The 20,282-nt window shown below is 39.8% G+C and overlaps 4 protein-coding genes across 4 annotated transcripts; 1 reads left to right on the forward strand and 3 right to left on the reverse strand.

The window, feature by feature from the left end:
- Positions 1–1,454: 1,454 nt before the first annotated feature.
- On the forward strand, positions 1,455–4,159 carry LOC122039013 (patellin-4-like). Its single transcript, XM_042599024.1, has 4 exons — positions 1,455–2,877; positions 3,104–3,228; positions 3,313–3,457; positions 3,562–4,159. Exons 1-4 carry the CDS (start codon positions 1,459–1,461, stop codon positions 3,814–3,816), a joined length of 1,944 nt encoding a protein of 647 aa, XP_042454958.1. The 5' UTR covers positions 1,455–1,458; the 3' UTR covers positions 3,817–4,159.
- Positions 4,160–4,277: 118 nt separating this feature from the next.
- Positions 4,278–7,183, reverse strand: LOC122039010 (tubulin beta chain-like). Its single transcript, XM_042599022.1, has 3 exons — positions 6,685–7,183; positions 5,173–5,442; positions 4,278–5,092 (listed from the first exon to the last, which is right to left on the reverse strand). The coding sequence occupies exons 1-3, from the start codon at positions 7,076–7,078 to the stop codon at positions 4,419–4,421; spliced, it is 1,338 nt and encodes a 445-aa protein (XP_042454956.1). The 5' UTR covers positions 7,079–7,183; the 3' UTR covers positions 4,278–4,418.
- Positions 7,184–11,227: 4,044 nt separating this feature from the next.
- On the reverse strand, positions 11,228–12,103 carry LOC122013996 (putative germin-like protein 2-1). The gene is made up of 2 exons (XM_042570197.1): positions 11,891–12,103; positions 11,228–11,812 (listed from the first exon to the last, which is right to left on the reverse strand). The coding sequence occupies exons 1-2, from the start codon at positions 12,003–12,005 to the stop codon at positions 11,274–11,276; spliced, it is 654 nt and encodes a 217-aa protein (XP_042426131.1). The 5' UTR covers positions 12,006–12,103; the 3' UTR covers positions 11,228–11,273.
- A 540-nt stretch (positions 12,104–12,643) lies between these two features.
- On the reverse strand, positions 12,644–13,755 carry LOC122014005 (putative germin-like protein 2-1). Its single transcript, XM_042570205.1, has 3 exons — positions 13,605–13,755; positions 13,099–13,483; positions 12,644–13,022 (listed from the first exon to the last, which is right to left on the reverse strand). Exons 1-3 carry the CDS (start codon positions 13,723–13,725, stop codon positions 12,842–12,844), a joined length of 687 nt encoding a protein of 228 aa, XP_042426139.1. The 5' UTR covers positions 13,726–13,755; the 3' UTR covers positions 12,644–12,841.
- Between the last annotated feature and the right edge of the window lie 6,527 nt (positions 13,756–20,282).

Raw genomic sequence — 20,282 nt, forward strand, 5'->3', positions numbered from 1 at the left:
CCGATACCCAGATGACAATTTAACAATTCATTCTTACTGTCAAACTTATTTTCTATTTTATAGCCTACATTTGGAATATTATAACAAAATAAAATTTTTAATTTCAATTTAATAGATTTTGTTGGCGATGGACGAGCGTCGTGCTTGCATCGAGAATCGTGCATTGATGAATGATTTGACGTCGATGTGATGCATCGAGACTGCGGAGTAAGCACCCTGATGCGTCCCCGCACGTGCTTGTCGCCTGCGCTGCGAAAGAAATTACATTGGATCAGATCCGCTGCGATCGTCAGACACGCAGCAGACTGTGCCAGTCGAATCAAAATTAGGGATGACAATGGATAAGATTTAGATAAAATTTTATATCCTTCGTATCCATTCTTATTTATTATATTTATATCCATACTCATCTCTATACCCATCGGATATTTAACTTTCATATTCATCCTCATATCTGTCGGAGTTTCAGATATTCATATTCTACCCATCATGCTATTACTTCATGCTATTCTCATTTAAAAAAATATTTTTATGTACTTGTCAGTTTTTCCTCGTCTCACGCTCCTTCGATCGGATGAATATTTCCCATAGAAAAGAAGATAAGATACGTATTAATGATTAGATAAAGAGACAAACTAAATCTTTTTTTCTAAGACGAAACGCGGGCTAAAATTTTTTCTTTCCCAAAAATAAATGAGACTTATATATATATATATCAGGTATCGGATAGGATATGTGTAAGATTTTATTATATCCGTCTCGATATGTATACCTGAAATATTCATATCCGAATACTTATTTACTATAATCGGATATAAAAATTTTTTTCATATCCTCTTCCATTCAATTCAGGTTGAATAATTGTCATCCCTAATCAAAGCAGAAACTCTTTAAAAAAATAAATTACATTCGTAAAATAGAAACACGTGAGCAATTGTTAGCCATTGCGTGTTGGGGTTGGTTACTGCTTTTTTATTAATTATTTGTTAGAATAAGTTGTCTTATATAAAATATACTTAGCTATTTAATTAATTAAATATAATAAAAAAAGGATTTTGTAAAATAGAAAATATATGTATCGACTGCATCCATCCATGTCGACGGCGTAACTTCTTTGAGGGTCTATTTAAAAGCCCGATCCGGCCCATAAATCGAGAGGACGAGGCGTCAATATAAAAGTCTTCCCTCCAAGAAACGCTCTTCTCCGTTCGTTTCCCGAGTCACTAACCGCCTAATTATAAACTTACCCACTAAAACATTCACATTGGCCCCTCGTTATTCCGGCATCAAGAAAGCAATCAGCGTTTGGGTACGCTAATATGGCTTCGAAGCAATGTACGCACCTAAATTAGGACTGGCTAATATAGCCGTTAGCGAGAGGAAGGTGAATATTTACCTTTTTTGGTCTTATAAATAATTTCCTCTTCTTTGATTGAGGTAGTTAGTTGCTTTTCCGCCATGAACGCCGAGGTGATGAAGACCGAATCAGGCGCCGCCAATGCGACCGATCCTGTGGGGGAGCACAATGCAGTACAGAAGGAAGCGAAGGAGGCGACTACGGTGGGGGCTGACGGAGAGAAGAAGCTTGACGCCGCGGTGGAAGAGAAAACAGAGGCGGCGACTACGGTACGGGTGTCTTCCGATGAGAAGAAGCTAGAGAAGGAAGACAAGGAACCTGAAATGGGGACAGAAGATGCGGTCAAGGTAGTAGTGCCGGCTTCTGAAGAGGAGAAACCCGAGAAGGAAACGGAGGAGGCGCCTAAGGTAGTGGCTGCTTCGGAAGAGAAGAATCCCGACGCAGTTGAGAGGGAAATAGAGAAGGCGAATGAAATAACGGAGAAGAATGCCGAAGCAGCAGAGAAGGAATCGGAAGTGGAGATGAAGATGGCCGAGGCTTTGGAAGAGAAGAAGTCCGCCGTGGTTGAGAAGGAAACAGAGGAGGATGCGACTGCAGCGGAGGCGAAGAAGGAGGAGGGCGGTCTGGTTATGGAGAAGGCCTCGTCCTTCAAGGAGGAGAGCAACTTCTTGTCGGATCTCAAGGAGTCCGAGAAGAAGGCGCTGGTGGAGCTCAGAGCCGCCGTCGAGGAGGCCATCCTCGAGAACAAGATTTTTAGAGATGAGCCGGAGTCGTCGGAGGGAAAGAAGGACGAGGAGAAGGAGAAGGTCCATGAAGAAGGGGAAAAAGTGGAACTTGACAAATCTGCGGAGGCGAATCACGCCGGCGAAGAAAAGTCGCCGGATTTGGAGGAGAAATCTGCCCAAATTGCGGCATCCGAGAGCTTGGAGTATAAGGAGAAGGCGGAGGCCGTTAAAGTGGAACCAGAAACCGTAGAAGAAAAGGCGATCGACGAGGAAGTTACCTTGTGGGGCGTTCCGCTGCTGCCGAGCAAGGGCGCCGAACGCACTGACGTGATCCTCCTCAAGTTCCTCCGCGCCCGCGACTTCAAGGTCAAGGACGCCTTCCAGATGCTGAAGAACGTGCTTCGCTGGCGGAAGGAATCAAATATCGATTCGGTTCTCGACGAGGAGGTTGAATCCTCCGTCGCCGGAGATCTCGCGGTGTGCTGCTACATGGACGGCGTCGACCGCGAGGACCACCCGATCTGCTATAACGTATCCGGCGTGTTCCAGAACGACGCGCTCTACCTGAAGACGTTCGGCAGCGAGGAGGGCAGGGAGAGGTTCCTGAGGTGGAGGATTCGGCTGATGGAGGAGGGAATCCGACTGCTCGACTTCAAGCCCGGCGGCGTCGCCTCGCTGCTGCAGATCACTGATCTGAAGAACTCGCCGGGGCCGGGGAAGAAGGAGCTTCGGACAACCATGAAGCAGGTGGTGCAGCTGTTTCAGGACAACTATCCGGAATTCGTCGCAAGAAATGTGAGTGTTATCCACTTCATCTTCTTGATTCCCTGAATATGATAAAAAAAATTCGATCTTTATCAATCTTCTCAAACATCGAAGAAGATAACAGACTGAAGTATTTCCTGATTGCTGACATTCATCAAAAAAAAAGAAAAAGAAAAACAATTTTCTCGAACAATGAACAAGATAACAGCATGAAAAGTAGATAGAAACTAATGGAAGAAGTGTTTCCTGATGGCAGATATTCATCAATGTTCCTTTCTGGTACTATGCGTTCAATGCTTTGATCTCCCCTTTCTTGACACAAAGGACCAAGAGCAAGTTTGTGTTTGCTCGCCCATCGAAAGTTTCAGATACACTTCTCAAGTAACTTGTTAAGAACATGCATAGCTTGGATTCTTTCTTGATACCCACCTTAAGCCTTTTGAAACGATGGCTTCTCTCTTTCAGGCACATCCCTGCCGAAGCTCTCCCTGTTCGATATGGTGGTTTCAAACGAGAAAATGATACGGAATTCTCTGCAGAAGACAGCGAGGTTTCTGAGCTCATTCTCAAATCCAACTCAACTGAAATTGTTGAGATTCCTATTCCAGAGGTATCATTAACCTTTTGCATTTTCTTCGATTAATCCGTGAGACAATAAACTTGATAAATGTACAAAAAACATTGCCCTGTTCTTACCAATTACCATGCAAACAGGCTGGAAGTATTGCCGTATGGGACTTGAGTGTTCTGGGATGGGAGGTCAACTACAAGGAGGAGTTCGTCCCGACTGATGAGGGATCCTACACCATCGTTGTGAAGAAGGGAAAGAAGTTGGGCCCGCACGAGGAACCGATGCGCAACTCGTTCAGGAACAATGAACCTGGGACGATCGCGCTGACCATCGAGAACACTACATTCTGGAAAAAGAAGGCTTTGTATCGCTACAAGGTGAAGAGCCAGAGGAGTTGAGATGATCGGGGAGGCGATATTGGAGTTCTTCAGCGGACAAGTTTCGTACATTATACTAAGTTGAAATGTTTTTATTTTCTGTTTATCGAGCCCAAACATACAAGTGAAGAAGTGCGGAGGTTTCAAATGATCCCCTTCTAGGATGGATACTAGTAAACCCTAACTATTATATTAAACTGCAAGCATAAAGGAGTACGCAAGTCGAAGGTTATATGAATTGCAAACCCTAACTATTATATTGTTCTTCCAGTTTCTGTGTTGAATGTACCAAGGCAAAGGATCTGCAAAGTGAAAAATAAACAGGAAACTAAGACTAAGAAATTGTTTATCCTGCTACTGTCGTACCACTATGAGTTCTGATGCCTGCCACCTTTGCTAATAAAAACCAACATCAATCCTCATATATTTAATATAATTTGTGCAAAATCTATATTCAAAGAAAAATGCATGAGACCCCAACATTCAAACAAACTCAGAATTATATGACTGACTACTAATAGAGACACACAAACATGTCTTGAGAAATGGAAGCATAGCCAATTATATTCTCATTTTCTGCTTCGAGCAGAAATAAGAACAACAACTTGTAATCGAAGAATCAACTAAGCTGTCTCTCCTTCTCCCTCTTCCTCATACACTTCTTCCACATCAGCCGTTGCATCCTGGTACTGCTGGTACTCGGCTACAAGATCATTCATATTGCTCTCTGCCTCGGTAAACTCCATCTCATCCATGCCCTCACCCGTGTACCAGTGCAAGAAAGCCTTCCTCCTGAACATTGCTGTGAACTGCTCGCTCACCCTCCTGAACATCTCCTGGATGGAAGTTGAGTTACCGATGAAAGTGGATGCCATCTTAAGACCCTTTGGAGGAATATCACACACGCTAGATTTAACATTGTTCGGTATCCACTCAATGAAGTAGGAAGAGTTCTTGTTTTGGACATTCATCATCTGTTCATCGACCTCCTTTGTGCTCATCCTTCCACGAAACATAGCTGAGGCAGTTAGATAACGCCCATGGCGCGGGTCTGCAGCACACATCATATTCTTTGCATCCCACATCTGTTGGGTCAACTCGGGAACGGTGAGGGCACGGTACTGCTGGGAACCCCTGGATGTCAGCGGGGCAAACCCCACCATGAAGAAGTGAAGGCGTGGGAAAGGGATAAGATTTACAGCCAGCTTCCTGAGATCTGAATTAAGCTGACCAGGGAACCGAAGGCAGCATGTAACACCACTCATTGTAGCAGAGATAAGATGATTAAGATCACCAACTGAAGCAGAAAAGAAAATATAAAAAAGAATGACAAATTAAGCAATACCGACATAAAATATCATTTGAATCATCACTTACAGGTAGGCGTTGCAAGCTTCAGTGTGCGGAAACAAATCTCATATAATGCTTCATTGTCCAAGACCATACATTCATCAGCATTCTCAACTAGTTGATGCACTGAGAGAGTGGCGTTATATGGCTCAACAACTGTATCAGAGACCTTTGGCGATGGGAAAACAGAGAAGGTTAGCATCATCCGATCGGGGTATTCCTCCCGGATCTTAGATATTAGAAGTGTTCCCATCCCTGAACCAGTACCTCCTCCTAAAGAATGACACACTTGGAACCCTGAAGAAGAATCCAAAATTAACTTTAAATAAAAAAAGAAAGAGAGAGGGATGTATTCTATTGAACTGGTGAGTTTTATTTTTTCTCTTTTGAAATGAAAAACAATAGAGCACTAAGACCAGAAGCAATGCAAGATGAATATAATTACAGAAAGTCAATTGCTAGATTAACCAAAGCAACGAGTCAAGAAGAAAAGAAACCCACTAGAAAGGAAAAAAAAAGCGAAGCCCAATAAGGAAATGTCAGTCTTCAATAAAACCAGAACTAGAATTGAGAGTCACTCCCAATGAGTGAGGTGCGAGACTAAATCTACAATTGCTCAAGATAGACTGATAACTTTGAAGCAATAATGCCTCTCAGCCGTCTATGGAATGAGGACCACATGGTACTCCACGCTCGCTCTCAAAAATTACAGAACATCTTAAAGACCAAACTGAGAACAGCAAAGCATATAAAATAATGTTACAATCTGAATTTATCTCTAGTTAGATAATCAACCCAATCCTCTATAGAGGAAGAGACATGCCAAGCTAGACTTATAAGCTCCGATAAATAGAGAGCCAATACCAATGGAAGAATTAACAAGTGTGGGTTTCTGAATCTTCAACCAGAAGAGAATACAAGTGAGGTTCACAACTGGAACACTTTTACGCACTAAGATGTTCCTTGTTTTCAGCTTGCTGTGGAAGCGACACCAGACAAATACTTGGTAAGCTTTGTTTAAAATAGTGATCTCTAAGGGCAGGTGTCAAAAGTGCAAGGGAAGTAATTGCGAGTTCAAACAGTGAAGCACTCGGTACCCTAGTCACGGTAATTTATATAAAGACGTGGAACAAGGGTGTTTCCATTCTACCTTTTAGAATGACTAAAAAGTTAATATTGACAATACAAGCATCGTAGTTATACCAACTTTGGAATTCATATAATCTTCGTTACCAAGAAAGCTGGAATCATGGCGAAATTTTAGCATTGTTTAGATAGAAAACCAAGCCTTGCATATCATTGTAATACTTCTGTTGGAGTTGATCACTAATTGCTACATACTCTCAAACTTGAGGGAAACTTCTTTTGAGGTCTATCAAAGAAAAATAATAATCTAAAAAATCAGGCATTTCCAAACATTAAACTATAAGGTATTCATTGAAAAAGATATCGTTGACACAGGTGATACGGATACAGATAGTTGAAATTAGCGAACCTTTGGAAATAATCGGTGCTCTAAATTGAACCATGAGAGCATACCTTGCAGGCAATCGCAATTCTCGGCTTCCTTCCTCACCACATCAAGAACTGCATCAATCAGTTCAGCGCCCTCGGTGTAGTGACCTTTAGCCCAGTTGTTCCCGGCGCCGGACTGGCCGAACACGTAGTTATCCGGCCTAAAGACCTGCCCGAACGGCCCGGATCTAACGGAATCCATGGTGCCGGGTTCCAGATCCATGAGCACCGCTCGAGGCACATACCTCCCGCCGCTGGCCTCGTTGTAGTACACATTGATTCTTTCGAGCTGCAGATCAGAGTCGCCGCGGTATCTGCCGGTGCCGTCGATGCCGTGCTCGTCGCATATCACCTCCCAGAACTTGGCCCCGATCTGGTTCCCGCACTGCCCGCCCTGGATGTGTAGAATCTCCCGCATCTTATTCCGACACCTGCGCCTTCTCTCTCCGGAGATCTGGAGGATAGGGTTTCCGGGCGGGAGGAAGAATCGAGAAAAGGAACAGGCAGGAAGTCCAAAGCAGAGTGAGCCAATTTATATCTGGGTTTGGTCGGATCCCGTCACCTCTCTTTCACTCATCGAGCCGTTTGAATTGGGATTTTTCACATTTTATCATGTAACTAAACACTTCTTTAGGTGGCGGTGTTACAATTGGTTGTCTCACTGGTAGTGACGGCACACCATCGCTTAACCGCAATGGTTTCTGCAGTGGAACCCTATGCGGGAAGGGCGCACACAGTAGAGGCATGATCCATCGGCGAAGTGAACGGTAGAGATTTATCTGTGAGGGAGATAATGAGATGGTAAATGTATGAGGGGGAGTTTTCAGTTCGGAAAACGCGGGAAGCCGTTGGGTCGTTATTAGCAGGCTGTTGGGAAAGGGACGTTATTGTTATCGGTGCATGTTTTTGGTGGGAGGTCGTATTATAGCGGTAGGTGGCAATATGCATTTATATATAGCAGTTTTATGACGGCCAGAAAAAAAACTCTCGATTTTTTCAAAATAAATCATTATGGAAAATTAATCAAAATCTAATTTTACCCAATTTTTTTTATTATTTGAACTGTTTTTTCTTTTTAAAAAATACCCATCTTAAACTTTAGGAGGAGCTAATTGTCGTCATTGAGTGTGTTATTAATGCAAATTTCAATCTTCTTCTTTAGGCAATCGCTAATTCTGAAAGTTATTGTTCATAATTTTGATTCTTTATTTATTCATTTTTTTTAAGATTATATTATTTAATTCTATTTAGTCTAATAATTTTAAATAATAGAGCATGTCGATGCTATCAATAAATATGATTCTTGGATTAATAAAAAAAAATATCAAAATACGTATTGATCTTGTCTATAAGCTGAGCAGATGAGCGGCTGGTAAGAAGGTAAGAATGTTTATGGAAGGACTTGAAGTTGGAAGTCGCGGACCTGTGCACACCAAAAAAGAATAAATAGGAACATTAGAGTAAGAACCAGAGAGGGGGTCCTTGGCGTAAACACTCTAATGCTCAAGTCAGAGTCATAGTCCTGGTAAAAAATGGAGAAGAAGATGAATAGTAAAATAGTGATGTAGATGTGTGCGCGCGCACACGTATCTAGTCAACGAAGAGAATTCCTTTTTATAATGTTTCTTATAACTTCTGTAATAATGAGACGTTAAAAAATAATTGGTGTCAGAATATGTCAAGTAGTGGAGGATATACAACATCCTTCCCATATATAGAGAAATGTTCTGTTGTGTATATATGTCAAAGTAGTAGAATATTTTCTAGCGAATAGTTGTTATTCTCTGACAGGTGGTTGTGATTCTTTGAAAAATGTTATTTCCTAGAGGGAGTCTGATCGGCTTGAAGTTGACCGAGTTTAAGTTGTGAGTCATGTCCATGTTAGGTGGGGAGCCAAGCCCCATTGAAGTATGATCGGCGTGGACCAGTTAGGTTTATATTGGGAGCCTTGCCCATAAGAAGCGGAGAACAGAGCCCCGGAGATCCAACCGACTTTGAGGCCAATTAAATTTATGTTGAGAGTAATGCTCATAAAAAGAGGAGAATTGAGCTTCGGGGATCCGACCGACTCTAGAATCGATCGGGTTTATGCTGAGAGTCATGTCTATGAGAAGTGTAGAGATGAGCCCAAGAGATCCGACTGACTTTGAGGTCGATCGGGTTTATACTGAGAGTCCTTTCCATAAGAAGTGGGGAGTTGAGTCCTAAAGATCTGACTTGCTCTAAGGGCCTATCAGATTTACTATAGGAGTCATGCCTATGAAAAGTAGGGAGTTGAGCCCCAGAGATTCGACCGACTCTTGGGCGATCGAGTTTACGCTAGGAGTTATGTCCATGAGAAGTGAGGAGTTAAACCCCAAAAATCTGATCGGCTTTGGAGCTGATCAAGTTTATGTTGGGAGTGCTACCCATGAGAAGTAGGGAACAAAGCCCTAGAGGTTCGACCAACCCTGGTGTTGATCGAGTTTATATTGGGAGTCATACCCACGAGAAGTGTGGAGTTGAGCCCTAGAGATCTAACTGACTCTGGGATCGATTGGGTTTAAGCTAACAACCTTGCCTATGAAAAGTGAGGAGCTGAGCTCTGGAGATCCAACCGGCTCTAGGGCCGATCGGGTTTACACTGGAAGCCATCTTATGAGAAGTACGGAGTTGAAACCCCTAAAATCCGACCGACTTTGGGGCTAATCGGGTTTATGTTGGGAGCTCTACCTATGAGAAGTGGGAAGCGGAGCCCCAAAGGTCCAACTGGCCCTGAGACCGATCGAGTTTATATTGAGAGTCATGCCCATGAGAAGTGGGGGAGCTGAGCCTCGGAGTTCCGATCGGCTCAGGGGTCGATCGGGTTTATGTTAGAAGCTCTGCCGATGAGAAGTGGGGAGCGAAGCCCTAGTGGTCCGACCAGCTTTAGGGTCGATCAAGTTTATACTGAGAGTCATGCCCATAAGAAGTGGAGAGCTAAGTCTCGTTAAAAGTGGTCTGTTCGGATACATATATCTTGACTTTAATTGTCACATTGCCTTAACTTTAACTGTAATATTGTCTTGACTATCAATCCACATTATTTTTAGGGCCACTCACACTGCTATATATCAAGTATTTTAAAAGTTAAATCAAATGATATTAAATTATTTTTTTATCCTTTGAATTCATCCATAATCTTAATTATATGATTACTAAATAATTATATAAATAAGTTTACGTATGATAATTTAAATTAAACCTACGCTAAGAGCGAAGGGCATGGTCCAGTTAGGTCAAAAAGTGGTGCTAAAATGATTAGATGTTAAAGTGTTAAGAGATTAAGAAGTGTAAGCTTAATGTGCTAAAGTTTTTTAACGAGCACCAGGTGTCCACTCTTTAGTATTGATTAATTCTGGAGATGAACTATTCGGGGAAAAATGTCTTATAACTAAGAAGTGAACCTGAATATTTCGTAAACTATACGTACACCCTATCGTTGCACCGTAGCACAAGGTGCTATCGTGCTAAAGTTTGAATAGATGTTTCAATAGAAAAAATATATATACACACACGAGTTAATTGGATAATATGTTATTTTCTCACGTTTTCTGTCCCTTGCTAGTATTTTCATCATTTTCTTTTGGAGAAAATAATATAATAAAATGACACAAATGAATTTTATAAAGATATGAAATTAATTAATTCTTTGAAGAAAATAATAATAATAATTTTGTCACTGTTTTAAGTGTTAGTTTAAGCGTAGGATCAGGATATCTTTTTCTACTGCAAGTGATGTGATGGACTGAAAATCAAGGACCATAATAAGTTCTTTTAAGGTATTTGAGGTGGTCACAAAATATTAGTTGGGACTTACACAACATCTAGCAGTTGGCATGTCATTTTACTAAATTTGAATGGTGGCATCCCGCACTACTTTATCACAAAGATAAAACCTAAAATAAAGATTACAAGCTTAATTATTGATAGGAACTCCTTACTCACCGATCCCTAGGGATGATTCAATTATAGGCTTAGCATGTTTTGGTCGATCTTATTTTGTGTTTTTTTTTCTCATTTATTCTAATTCATTCATCTTCCTTTATTAGTCCACCTCATAAATAAATAAATATATGAACTTTTGATCAAGTGAGAATTTTAAATTAGGTTGACATCAGTTCATAACCAAACCATTCGCTTTCCAAACCTTATCTTCCATTTGTGGTGGTTAGGTTGTCCTTTTTTACTACATCAATTGGTTGTATTGTGCAGTGCCTGATCATTAGATAAGACCCAAAACAAAGTTTACAAGCTCATTGATAGAAGCTTCTTACTAACCAATGGGGCGCATTCGAGTCAAACCATTTAAATATATTTAATAATAGCATAATTAAATGAAAATTACATACCAACTTCCTTTATTATTCAAACAGATTTAGATATTTTTTTAAAGAAAAATCATTTCACCCAAAATTTTGCCTTATATATTTTTTTTTAATGGCGCGAGAGTTTGTAAATTAGTGGAAAGGTTGAAACGATAATAGTTGAAACTACGGAGGACTTTTTGAAGATTTTGAAATTGAAAGGGCGTTTTTATTAAAAAGGGAAACTTCAGGGGACTGAATGAAATTTCTCCAAATTTAAAAAGCTAGCTATTTGAACTGCGCTTTGAGATCCTCGATGACGCCTTGGTCGACTTGGAAGGCCTTGGCGAGCACACCGTCGTCGATGCCCGGCTTCGATCCGAACACGGCGTTGGCCACCGTGATAACCCCCGGATTCTGACTGCTGAGGGCGGCGATGGCCACCACCGGCGTCTTCCCATAGTTGAACTGGAAGTGCACGAGTCCCACCGGAAACACGAACACGTCGCCCCTGTTCAAGCTCTTGAGGAACAGCCGGTTCTCCGGGTTGGACGTCACGAATCCGACTAGGAGGGAACCCTCGACCACGGTGAGGATCTCGGTGGCTCGCGGATGGGTGTGCGGCGGGTTGAGGCCGCCGGCGGCGTAGTCGATGCGCGCCAGGGAGATGCCGAGCGTGTTCAGGCCGGGGATTCTGGCGGCGTTGACTAGGGTGACGTTGGAGCCGACCCTGTTTCCTGTGTCTCCGGCCTTATCTAGTCCGGAGAAGAAGAAGTCCATTGCCGTCGCCAGCTTCGGGTTCTTGCAGGCCAAACCATTCACAAACACTGCGCGCGGTATGTTTCATCGTCATCAAATCGTTCAAATCATTAAAAAAAAAAAAAGTTTTATCTCTTAGATAATACGGCTGGAATTGACGTCGGCGACGCAGAAATCCTGAACAGGGCTCGGATCGCCGGCGAGAGCTCCGGCGATGGACGACGCGAGGATAATGCCGAGAAGAACAGCTCTGAACTCCATGGATTAATTTGATAAAGAACAGTTGGTTTGAGTTGAGAATGAGCGATTAGATTGTGAAGTGTCGCAGCAAATTCGATTCAAATTTATAGTGGGAAGGAGTACTACTGGTTGATGCGAGGATTAATTAGTTTTTGATCAAGAACGCTAAGCTGGCTGCTCTGTTTTTGGCAAATTAACTATACTCTTGTTTTATTGCCATTATTTATTAATTAGTTTAAAATACAAATTTTATTTTTCATAATACCAATTTAAACAATTAAATCCTCTCTCTAAATATACGAGTCTGGATTTTCTTTAAAATCTCTGTAAATATAATATTTTTTAACTAAAATTATATATACAATTCCTAAAGATAAACTCGAAAGTAGTAGGTGCTTTCAGCTACTCCTTGATTTTATTAATGTTATATTTTATTTTTAATTGGAGCCGTTGAGAGTAGCGGCAAAATTCTTGGATTTGTTGATAAGAAAATAATTAATTAGGTTACCGAAGCCGCATGAGAAAAGGAATATTCGCTGGGGTCAAAAATAATCAATCGTTCATCATTTTAATTTAAATGTTCATTATAATACCATTTTGTTTCCGAATAAAAAATACCTTTCTTTTAGCAGAGAGTAATGAAGATAAAAATAGTAAAATAAATAAATAATGCCACTGCCATAATTATTGACTTAATTAATTTACAGTCTAATTAAGGGAGCCTGCCCAGGCCCAAACCCAAACCCAAACCCAATTAAGCATTACATTACATACATGATCATCATCATCATCTGCATAATATCTCAAGCACTTTATTTAACCCATCCATGTATATTTTATTATTGGGTATAAATTAATTAATTATAATTAAAGTTTTGGACCCAATTTTGTTGCTGAAGCCACTCGATGGTGGTCGTGTTAAGCTGAAACGCCTTGGCCAGGATGACGGCGGGCACGGGCGGGATCGACCCGAACACGGCGTTCGTCACAGTCATCAGCCCCGGGCTTTGGCTCCCGAATGCCGCAGTCGCCACAGCCCTGTAATTAATTATATTAGATGAATTATTATGAAAATAATATATATATAAATATATATAATATGCTTGATTAATGCCTTTTGCCGCCGATATTGAACTGGAAGTGGATGAGTCCCTGGGGGAAGACGAAGACGTCGCCCTTCTGCAGCTTCTTGGCGTATAGAGTGTTGCCGATATCGGAGTTGGTGGTGATGAAGCCGACGAAGAGGTCGCCCTCGACGACGGTGAAGACTTCGGAGGAGCGGGGGTGGTAGTGGGGCGGGTTGAGGCCGCCGGGCGCGTAGTCGATGCGGGAGATGATGAGGCCCATTGTGTTCAGGCCTGGGATGCGCTCCACTCCCACAACCGTAATGTTGGAGCCCAGCTGGTTGTCGGTGCTTCGCGGCTGGTCAATGCCGGAGAAGAAGAAGTCATCGGAGGTGACCAGTAGCGGGTCCTTGCATGGGTACCCATTTACGACCACTGCATATATATTTTGTTTTAAAAAAAAAACATACATCATGCAATTTTTTCCTCCGTAAAAATATAATTATAAAATCATAATTCATTAAAAGATTAAGTGTGAGTTGCAGTGCGTATATACCAGTACTGGTGAAATTGGCAACACAAAAATCTTGAAGAAGGCCTGGGTCGGAAGACGACACACAAATAGAAGAAATGACAGCAATTGAAGCAGCAATGATCAGAATAATCTTAGCCGACATGTTTGTTCTCCAAGTTGAGTTGGTGAGCTTGAGCATGAACAAACTAGCTAATCGGTTCCACTTAAATAGGGATCGTCGATACACATGATGAGATCACTGTTTTAGCTAGCAATTTTAATTTCTTATTTAAAATCAGTGTTTGGTAATGCGCTTCACTCTGTGGAGTTTAGGCATGCATTTGAGCTACCAAAATAAAAATAATAATAATAATAATAATAATACCTCTCATCGATTAATTTAATCCATTCTGAAATCACACATAGAAATGGATGTTGGATTTGTTTCGATATTTTATGGATTGGCAGGTTAATTATTCTGCAACACACTGATTTATACTATTAAGAAACAAATCTATTAAATGATCGATCTAATTAATTGCAATTACTGATTTGTATTATTGAATGTGAGACGTTGATAACAAAATTAGGTTTATTGTTATAAATAAGCTAAGGTATATATGGTGTCCGTAGGATATATAGTTCCGTTGCATGCAGATCGTATTTATTTTGACCATCGTCTATTTTGTTTTCTTTTAAACTTGTGCTGTAATTTAGATGAGTTTTAATTTCTATTTTGTTGAGTTCATAAACTTTAAAATTCATATATGTTTAGAAAACTTGCATCCATAAGTGGAGCAATTTTAAGTGAGATGAATAGATCTGCTATTATGGCTGAGTTTTGTCTTAGGCGAGGAACTAGAATACTAATTACTATTATTGAATACAAACCTGTGGTTGCCTTGTTAAGCATTGTATTTCCTCTAAAACGAAGAGAACAAGAGAAATTAATGGCCGGACTGTATATATATACATATACCCACACAAACCTGTGGTTGCCTTGTTAAGCGTTGTCTTTCCTCTAAAACGAAGAGAACAAGAGAAATTAATGGACTATATATATATATATATATAAAATAAAATTTTATCATGCACACCCTGTATATATATATATATATATATATAAAATAAAATTTTATCATGCACACCCTGTACATATATATATATATACATACATATATATATATATGTATATATATACATATATATATATATATATATATATATATATATATATATATATATATATATATATATATATATATATATATATATATATATATATATATATATATATATATAATAAAATTTTATCATGCATACCCGTTCTGTACATATTCTTGGCCGACTCTCATAATTTATGGTGCCCGGATGCACCCCTAGACGTTTCGATTCTCAAAAGTGAATTGGGGGTGCACGGGGATGCATCCAAGCACTCGGAGTTGTGAGGGTCACCTAGGAGAGTACGAACGGGTGTGCAAGGTAACAATATATATATATATTTCTTCTAATATTTTGAAAGGATTGGATTAATCCGTAGAACATATAATTCTGTTGAATGCTGATCGTATTTGATACGGGGTGTTACGAGCTGACCTAGATATGACGTGACAGTCAAAGTGAAAGTGAGATGACAGTTAGCGTGTCGCTCTCGACAGGACTTCCCTCCCATCCCAGTGTTAAGGCCTTCGATATAAGGACGACCGACCAATAAGTTGGTCGGACTCGAAGGACCTAGTGATTCACTCGTGCTAGGACACCTAGTATCTATCCGGTCAGTTATGAGCCAATCGAGTCTAATAGATGACAGGTCTATCATAACGCTGGTCGTACTTATAATCGGCCAGATCCAGAGGATCTAGCTTCCTATCCTCAAAGAACAGTTCTCAGCCTATGGTTGTCCGCCATAGGTTGGTCCGTCCTATAGCTAGTCAAATTGCAAGGATTTGTAACTCCACTTATAGTCGAGGTACACAGAGTAAATCCGACCGACCTTAACATGTCAGTCGAACATACGAGATACAGTTCTTCAATGCTACAGTATGATTCTCGGTATCTAGTTGGTCGAACCTATGGGGCTTTCATTTCACAGTCGACCCTCCGTCATATAGTTGGTCGGTCGCAATGCTAGTCAAGTTTATACAACGCAGTGTTCCTATTTCCTGCATATACACAAAACAGACGTATGGAGGAACAAAATACAAGATCGTCGAACGACCCTCGGTCGTGCCGTTACTCACTAGGTCTTCCCACCCCTGGCCAGTAGATTTTTGTCTTCCCCAGAATTCGAACTCTAGACCTCCAGGATAAGTATTAATTCTAGTTCCTCGCCTGAGACAAAACCCAGCCATAATAGCATATCTATTCATCTCACTTAAAATTGCTCCATGATTTGGTTAATTCCACTGATGGATGGAAGTTTTCTAAACATATATGAATTTTAAACTTTATGAACTCAATAAAATAGAAATTAAAACTCATCTAAATTACAGCATAAGTTTAAAAGAAACAAAATAGACAATGGTCAAAAATAAATACTGATCCGATTTTAAAGCTGGAGAGATAGTGTGTTGATAGGTAGTTGTGTTGTTGACCGAAAGGGGATTTTGAACGGAGAAAAAGTTGATGAGCTGGGGCGAAGAAGGGGCTCCGAGTGTCTTCCTCCTCTCTGCACACATGGCCAAACAAGCCAAAAGAATATTAGAGCAAGAGTCAAGGAAAAGGTCCCTGGTGCAGGCCCTCTGACGATCAAATCAATATATTGGTCGAACGTAAAAATGGAGAAGAATGTAGTAGATGTGTGCGCGTAAGTGGAGCTGTTGTAAAGCATAAGTGATACCACTATTCAACGTACCTGCCCAATAGAGAGAATCCCCCTTTATATACCATCTCTCGTAACTTCCGTAATCATTAGATGGAAGAGAATGTCGGGTGTTAGAAGTTGTCGAGCAAGGGAAGACATACAATCTGGGAGATATACAGTCACCATCCAAGGAATCTTCCGTTACTCATCTATGCAATGCTTTTGTAACTTGTGGCATTAATGAGGCAGTTAAGGGAATATACTGTCATAATGTGTCGGCTGACGGAAGATGTATAATCACCTTTGAAGAAGGTTTCAATATTGGGTGCATATTTTACAGTAGAAGAATATTCTTTGACGGATGGTTATTACTTTCTAACCGGTTGTTGTAATTCTCTGAAATGTTGTCCCTGAATATATCTTGGTTGGATCTTTAGCTGATCAGCTATATATTATATTGGCAGATCGATACATGAACAGTAGGGCATCGAGTCCCGTAAGTTTGGCCCCTTAGCCGCTCGACGATATATTGTGATGTTGGGAATCTAATATTGAAACAATAGGGATCCAAGTCCCATAGGTTCGGCCAGGTATATTCTGAATCGTCTATTTGTTGGGATACTTGGTTTTGAACAATGAGGAATTGAGTTCCGAGAGATCCGATCGATACTATTGTCTGGTCAGATTTGTAATGAGAATGACCTGACGTCTGTTTTGTGTATACGCAGGAAATAGGAACACTACGTTGTATAAACTTGACTAGCATTGTGACCGACCAACTATATGAAGGAGGGTCGACTGTGAAATGAAAGACCCAAAGGTTTGACCAGCTATATACCGAGAATCATACTGTAGCATTGAAGAACTGTATCTCATATGTTCGACTGACAAGTTAAGGTCGGTCGGATTTACTCTGTGTACCTTGGCTATGAGTGGAGCTACAAGTCCTTGAAATTTGACTAGCTATAGGGTGGACCGACCATAGGCTGAGAACTGTTCTTTGAGGATGGGAAGCTAGATCCCCTGGATCTAGTCGATTATAAGTACGACCAACGTTATGATAAACCTGTCATCTATTAGACCCGATTGGCTCATAACTGATTGGATAGATACTAGGTGTCCTAGCACGAGTGAATTACTAGGTCCTTCGAGTCCGACCAGCTTATTGGTCGGTCGTCCTTATATTAAAGGCCTTAACATTGGGTTGGGAGGGAAGTTTTGTCGAGAGTGACACACTGACTGCCACCTCACCTTCACTTTGACTGTCACGTCATATTTAGGTCAGCTCGTAACACCCCGTATCAAATACGATTAGCATGCAACGGAACTATATATCCTACGGATTAATCCAATCCTTTCAAAATATTAGCAAATATATATATATATATATATTGTTACCTTGTACACCCGTTCGGTACTCTCCTAGGTGACCCTCACAACTTTTTTTTTAACCGGTTAGGTTCATGTCAAATTAGGTTTGAATCGGTTTGGTCCAATCGGACTAAGATTTAATTTAAATCATTGGTTGATTTGGTCAAATTATTTTGATTCAATTAGACTTCGGTTTGATTGAAACCATTAGTTGGTTTAATTAAATCAGTTTGATCCTAACCAGAATAAATTAGGCTTGGGCCAAATATGATCAAATGATCAGATTTATTCTATTGGGTCAGATTTGATCAAATAGATTAGATTTGTTCTAATGGGTCAGAGTTAATCCAATGGACATTGATTTATTCAAACAGATCTGAATTTGATCAATAAGTCTGAGATTGGCTGAAATAAATTTTTATTAAACAATAATAAAATATAAGTACACAAAATTCCTGTCCAATTAGATTAGTTCTTTCGAGGACAAAGGACCAAGCTCAAGATCTAGATTCTCAATCGACCGGCCCAGTGTGTCAGTTAACTTGAACACCTCAAATAAAGAAAATTAATTTTTCTTATTTGCTTATGGATTCTGTATATTTTTCTATGCATATGTGTGAATTGAAATAAATCGATTATGTTACTAGTTTGTCGATTTTGTACTAACATTATTACTTTCAATTCCATATACCATGGACAATATACATGATGGCTAGTCACAATATACGACAATATAAGTTTTGGAAGGAGATTAAGGAGCTTGGTTATGACCTGGTTTATGGAGTCAGATGACTTATTGGTCAACTCAATCGGTTGTTTTGGAAACTCGAGCAAGAAGAGTTATTAGTTTAGGATACACACTGAAGATGAGCTCTGCTTCAGTCACTGTTAGGACATCTTAGAAAAATATCACTCCAACTTTGGGATCATTCTGAAGGGCACAACTCATATTCAAAGATGTGCAAACATTTACTTCATTTAGCTTGGGGTCTTGAAGAATCAGAAGAGGATCTAGAGGAGGATCCCGACGAATCTGAGGAGGATTTAGAAGAAGATTATTAAGAATTAGAGGAGCATTCGAAAGAGTATATGGAGGATCCAGAAATGGATCTGAATGTGGAACTGATAGAGAATCCTGAAGATGTCCCACCTAAGATTGCCCCAAATGAATCTAGGTTGAAAGAGATTATATTGGCCACTACACTAGTGTCTGTCCTAGTGGGAGTGGTATTAGTCTATCTAGTTTATTAGAGTTATGTTATTTTTACTGTCATTATGTATGAACAGTATTAGTCCATTTAGTTTATGTTAGTTTGTTATATGTTAACAATATGTAACATATTTTTGTTAACGATATGTTCATTTATATGTTTGTTTAATGCTGATTACTTCACTTGATGCATGATAATATGATCAATGCAATATATTCTTTGATTAGTTCATTATAAGTATAATAATTAATGATTAGTTCATTAGTTAGGATGTGTATAATAGTATTGATCAATGTTGATATAATTGGTTATACGAATGATAAGTGAAAACGTAGTTATCTCATGATTTTGTAAATCGACTCAAATTAATATTGAGTCAATCATAAATTTTATGCAAAGCCTCTCCTTCGGAAGTTACTAGCCACGAGCGAAGAAGAGGAATCAAGAGGAAGAAGAAGAGAAGCACATAATGGAGAGTTTTTTTTCCCTTGTGGTGGTCATGATAACAAGAGGGAGAGAGAGGAGAGGGAGAGGAGGATTGAATTTCCAAAATCCAATCAACCAAATAATGAAATTTCTATCTAATTCTTTCCCAATTACATCTATATATAATCTTTTTTAATGAGTTGGATTAGAAAGTCCAAATTCAACCTATTATCCCTTAACCAAAAATTAACTCATTAACCCCTTGGTTTAGTTCACAACTAAACAAAGTTGGTTCATGACTAATTTATAATTAAAGCAAATATGGTCCAACTCTACCATAAGAGATACAGACCATCCACACTTCCATTATGACAAATATTTTCATATTTATATTATGTATGGTTCAACCAAATATTTATCTCTTGATCTAAGAATCCTATTCTTTAACTTGTTTTATGTCTTTTAAAGACTCGTTAGTGCATGTGACCCAATATGTTCTCGGTTCATCTTGACCGTCCATAATTAACTACTTAATTATAGAACGAACATGAGTGACACCTAGTAGTACATCATGATCTCCAATTAGTCGAAAAATCATAATTGATCTTAAAACTAATTCTAAACTCTTCAGCAGTTACAGTGAGTTGTGCCTTGTTCCTTTCACTCTTCTTAAACCCACTTGGTTTAGCACATGGTCTATGTGTATGGCCCCACTAGATTGATTACGTCACACCTAGCCTAAGTAATACTTTCTTGTTCTACGGATTAAAATTACTCATACATGTGTATAAGAATCTCATATTCTGAACATGTGATGCTTTGGCCAAAGACTTTGAGTAATAATCTTAACGAGTTGTCATAAGGTATACGTCTCCTCGCAAGGAGCGGCAAATCCTCTGTGGACTATCC

This window comes from Zingiber officinale, chromosome 1A, assembly GCF_018446385.1.
Source record: "Zingiber officinale cultivar Zhangliang chromosome 1A, Zo_v1.1, whole genome shotgun sequence".
Taxonomy (NCBI): domain Eukaryota; kingdom Viridiplantae; phylum Streptophyta; class Magnoliopsida; order Zingiberales; family Zingiberaceae; genus Zingiber; species Zingiber officinale.

Excerpts from the sequence above, each read along its gene's own strand:
- LOC122014005 (XM_042570205.1), bottom strand. The coding sequence starts at position 13,725 with ATGTCGGCTAAGATTATTCTGATCATTGCTGCTTCAATTGCTGTCATT. Across the intron at positions 13,484-13,604 it reads TGCCAATTTCACCAGTACTG|TGGTCGTAAATGGGTACCCA; the intron begins GTATATACGCAC and ends ATATATATGCAG. Across the intron at positions 13,023-13,098 it reads TTCAATATCGGCGGCAAAAG|GGCTGTGGCGACTGCGGCAT; the intron begins GCATTAATCAAG and ends AATTAATTACAG.
- LOC122039010 (XM_042599022.1), bottom strand. The coding sequence starts at position 7,078 with ATGCGGGAGATTCTACACATCCAGGGCGGGCAGTGCGGGAACCAGATC. Across the intron at positions 5,443-6,684 it reads GAATTGCGATTGCCTGCAAG|GGTTCCAAGTGTGTCATTCT; the intron begins GTATGCTCTCAT and ends ATTCTTCTTCAG. Across the intron at positions 5,093-5,172 it reads GAAGCTTGCAACGCCTACCT|TTGGTGATCTTAATCATCTT; the intron begins GTAAGTGATGAT and ends TTTCTGCTTCAG.
- LOC122013996 (XM_042570197.1), bottom strand. The coding sequence starts at position 12,005 with ATGGAGTTCAGAGCTGTTCTTCTCGGCATTATCCTCGCGTCGTCCATC. Across the intron at positions 11,813-11,890 it reads CGCCGACGTCAATTCCAGCC|TGTTTGTGAATGGTTTGGCC; the intron begins GTATTATCTAAG and ends TACCGCGCGCAG.
- LOC122039013 (XM_042599024.1), top strand. The coding sequence starts at position 1,459 with ATGAACGCCGAGGTGATGAAGACCGAATCAGGCGCCGCCAATGCGACC. Across the intron at positions 3,229-3,312 it reads GTTTCAGATACACTTCTCAA|GCACATCCCTGCCGAAGCTC; the intron begins GTAACTTGTTAA and ends TCTCTCTTTCAG. Across the intron at positions 3,458-3,561 it reads TTGAGATTCCTATTCCAGAG|GCTGGAAGTATTGCCGTATG; the intron begins GTATCATTAACC and ends CCATGCAAACAG.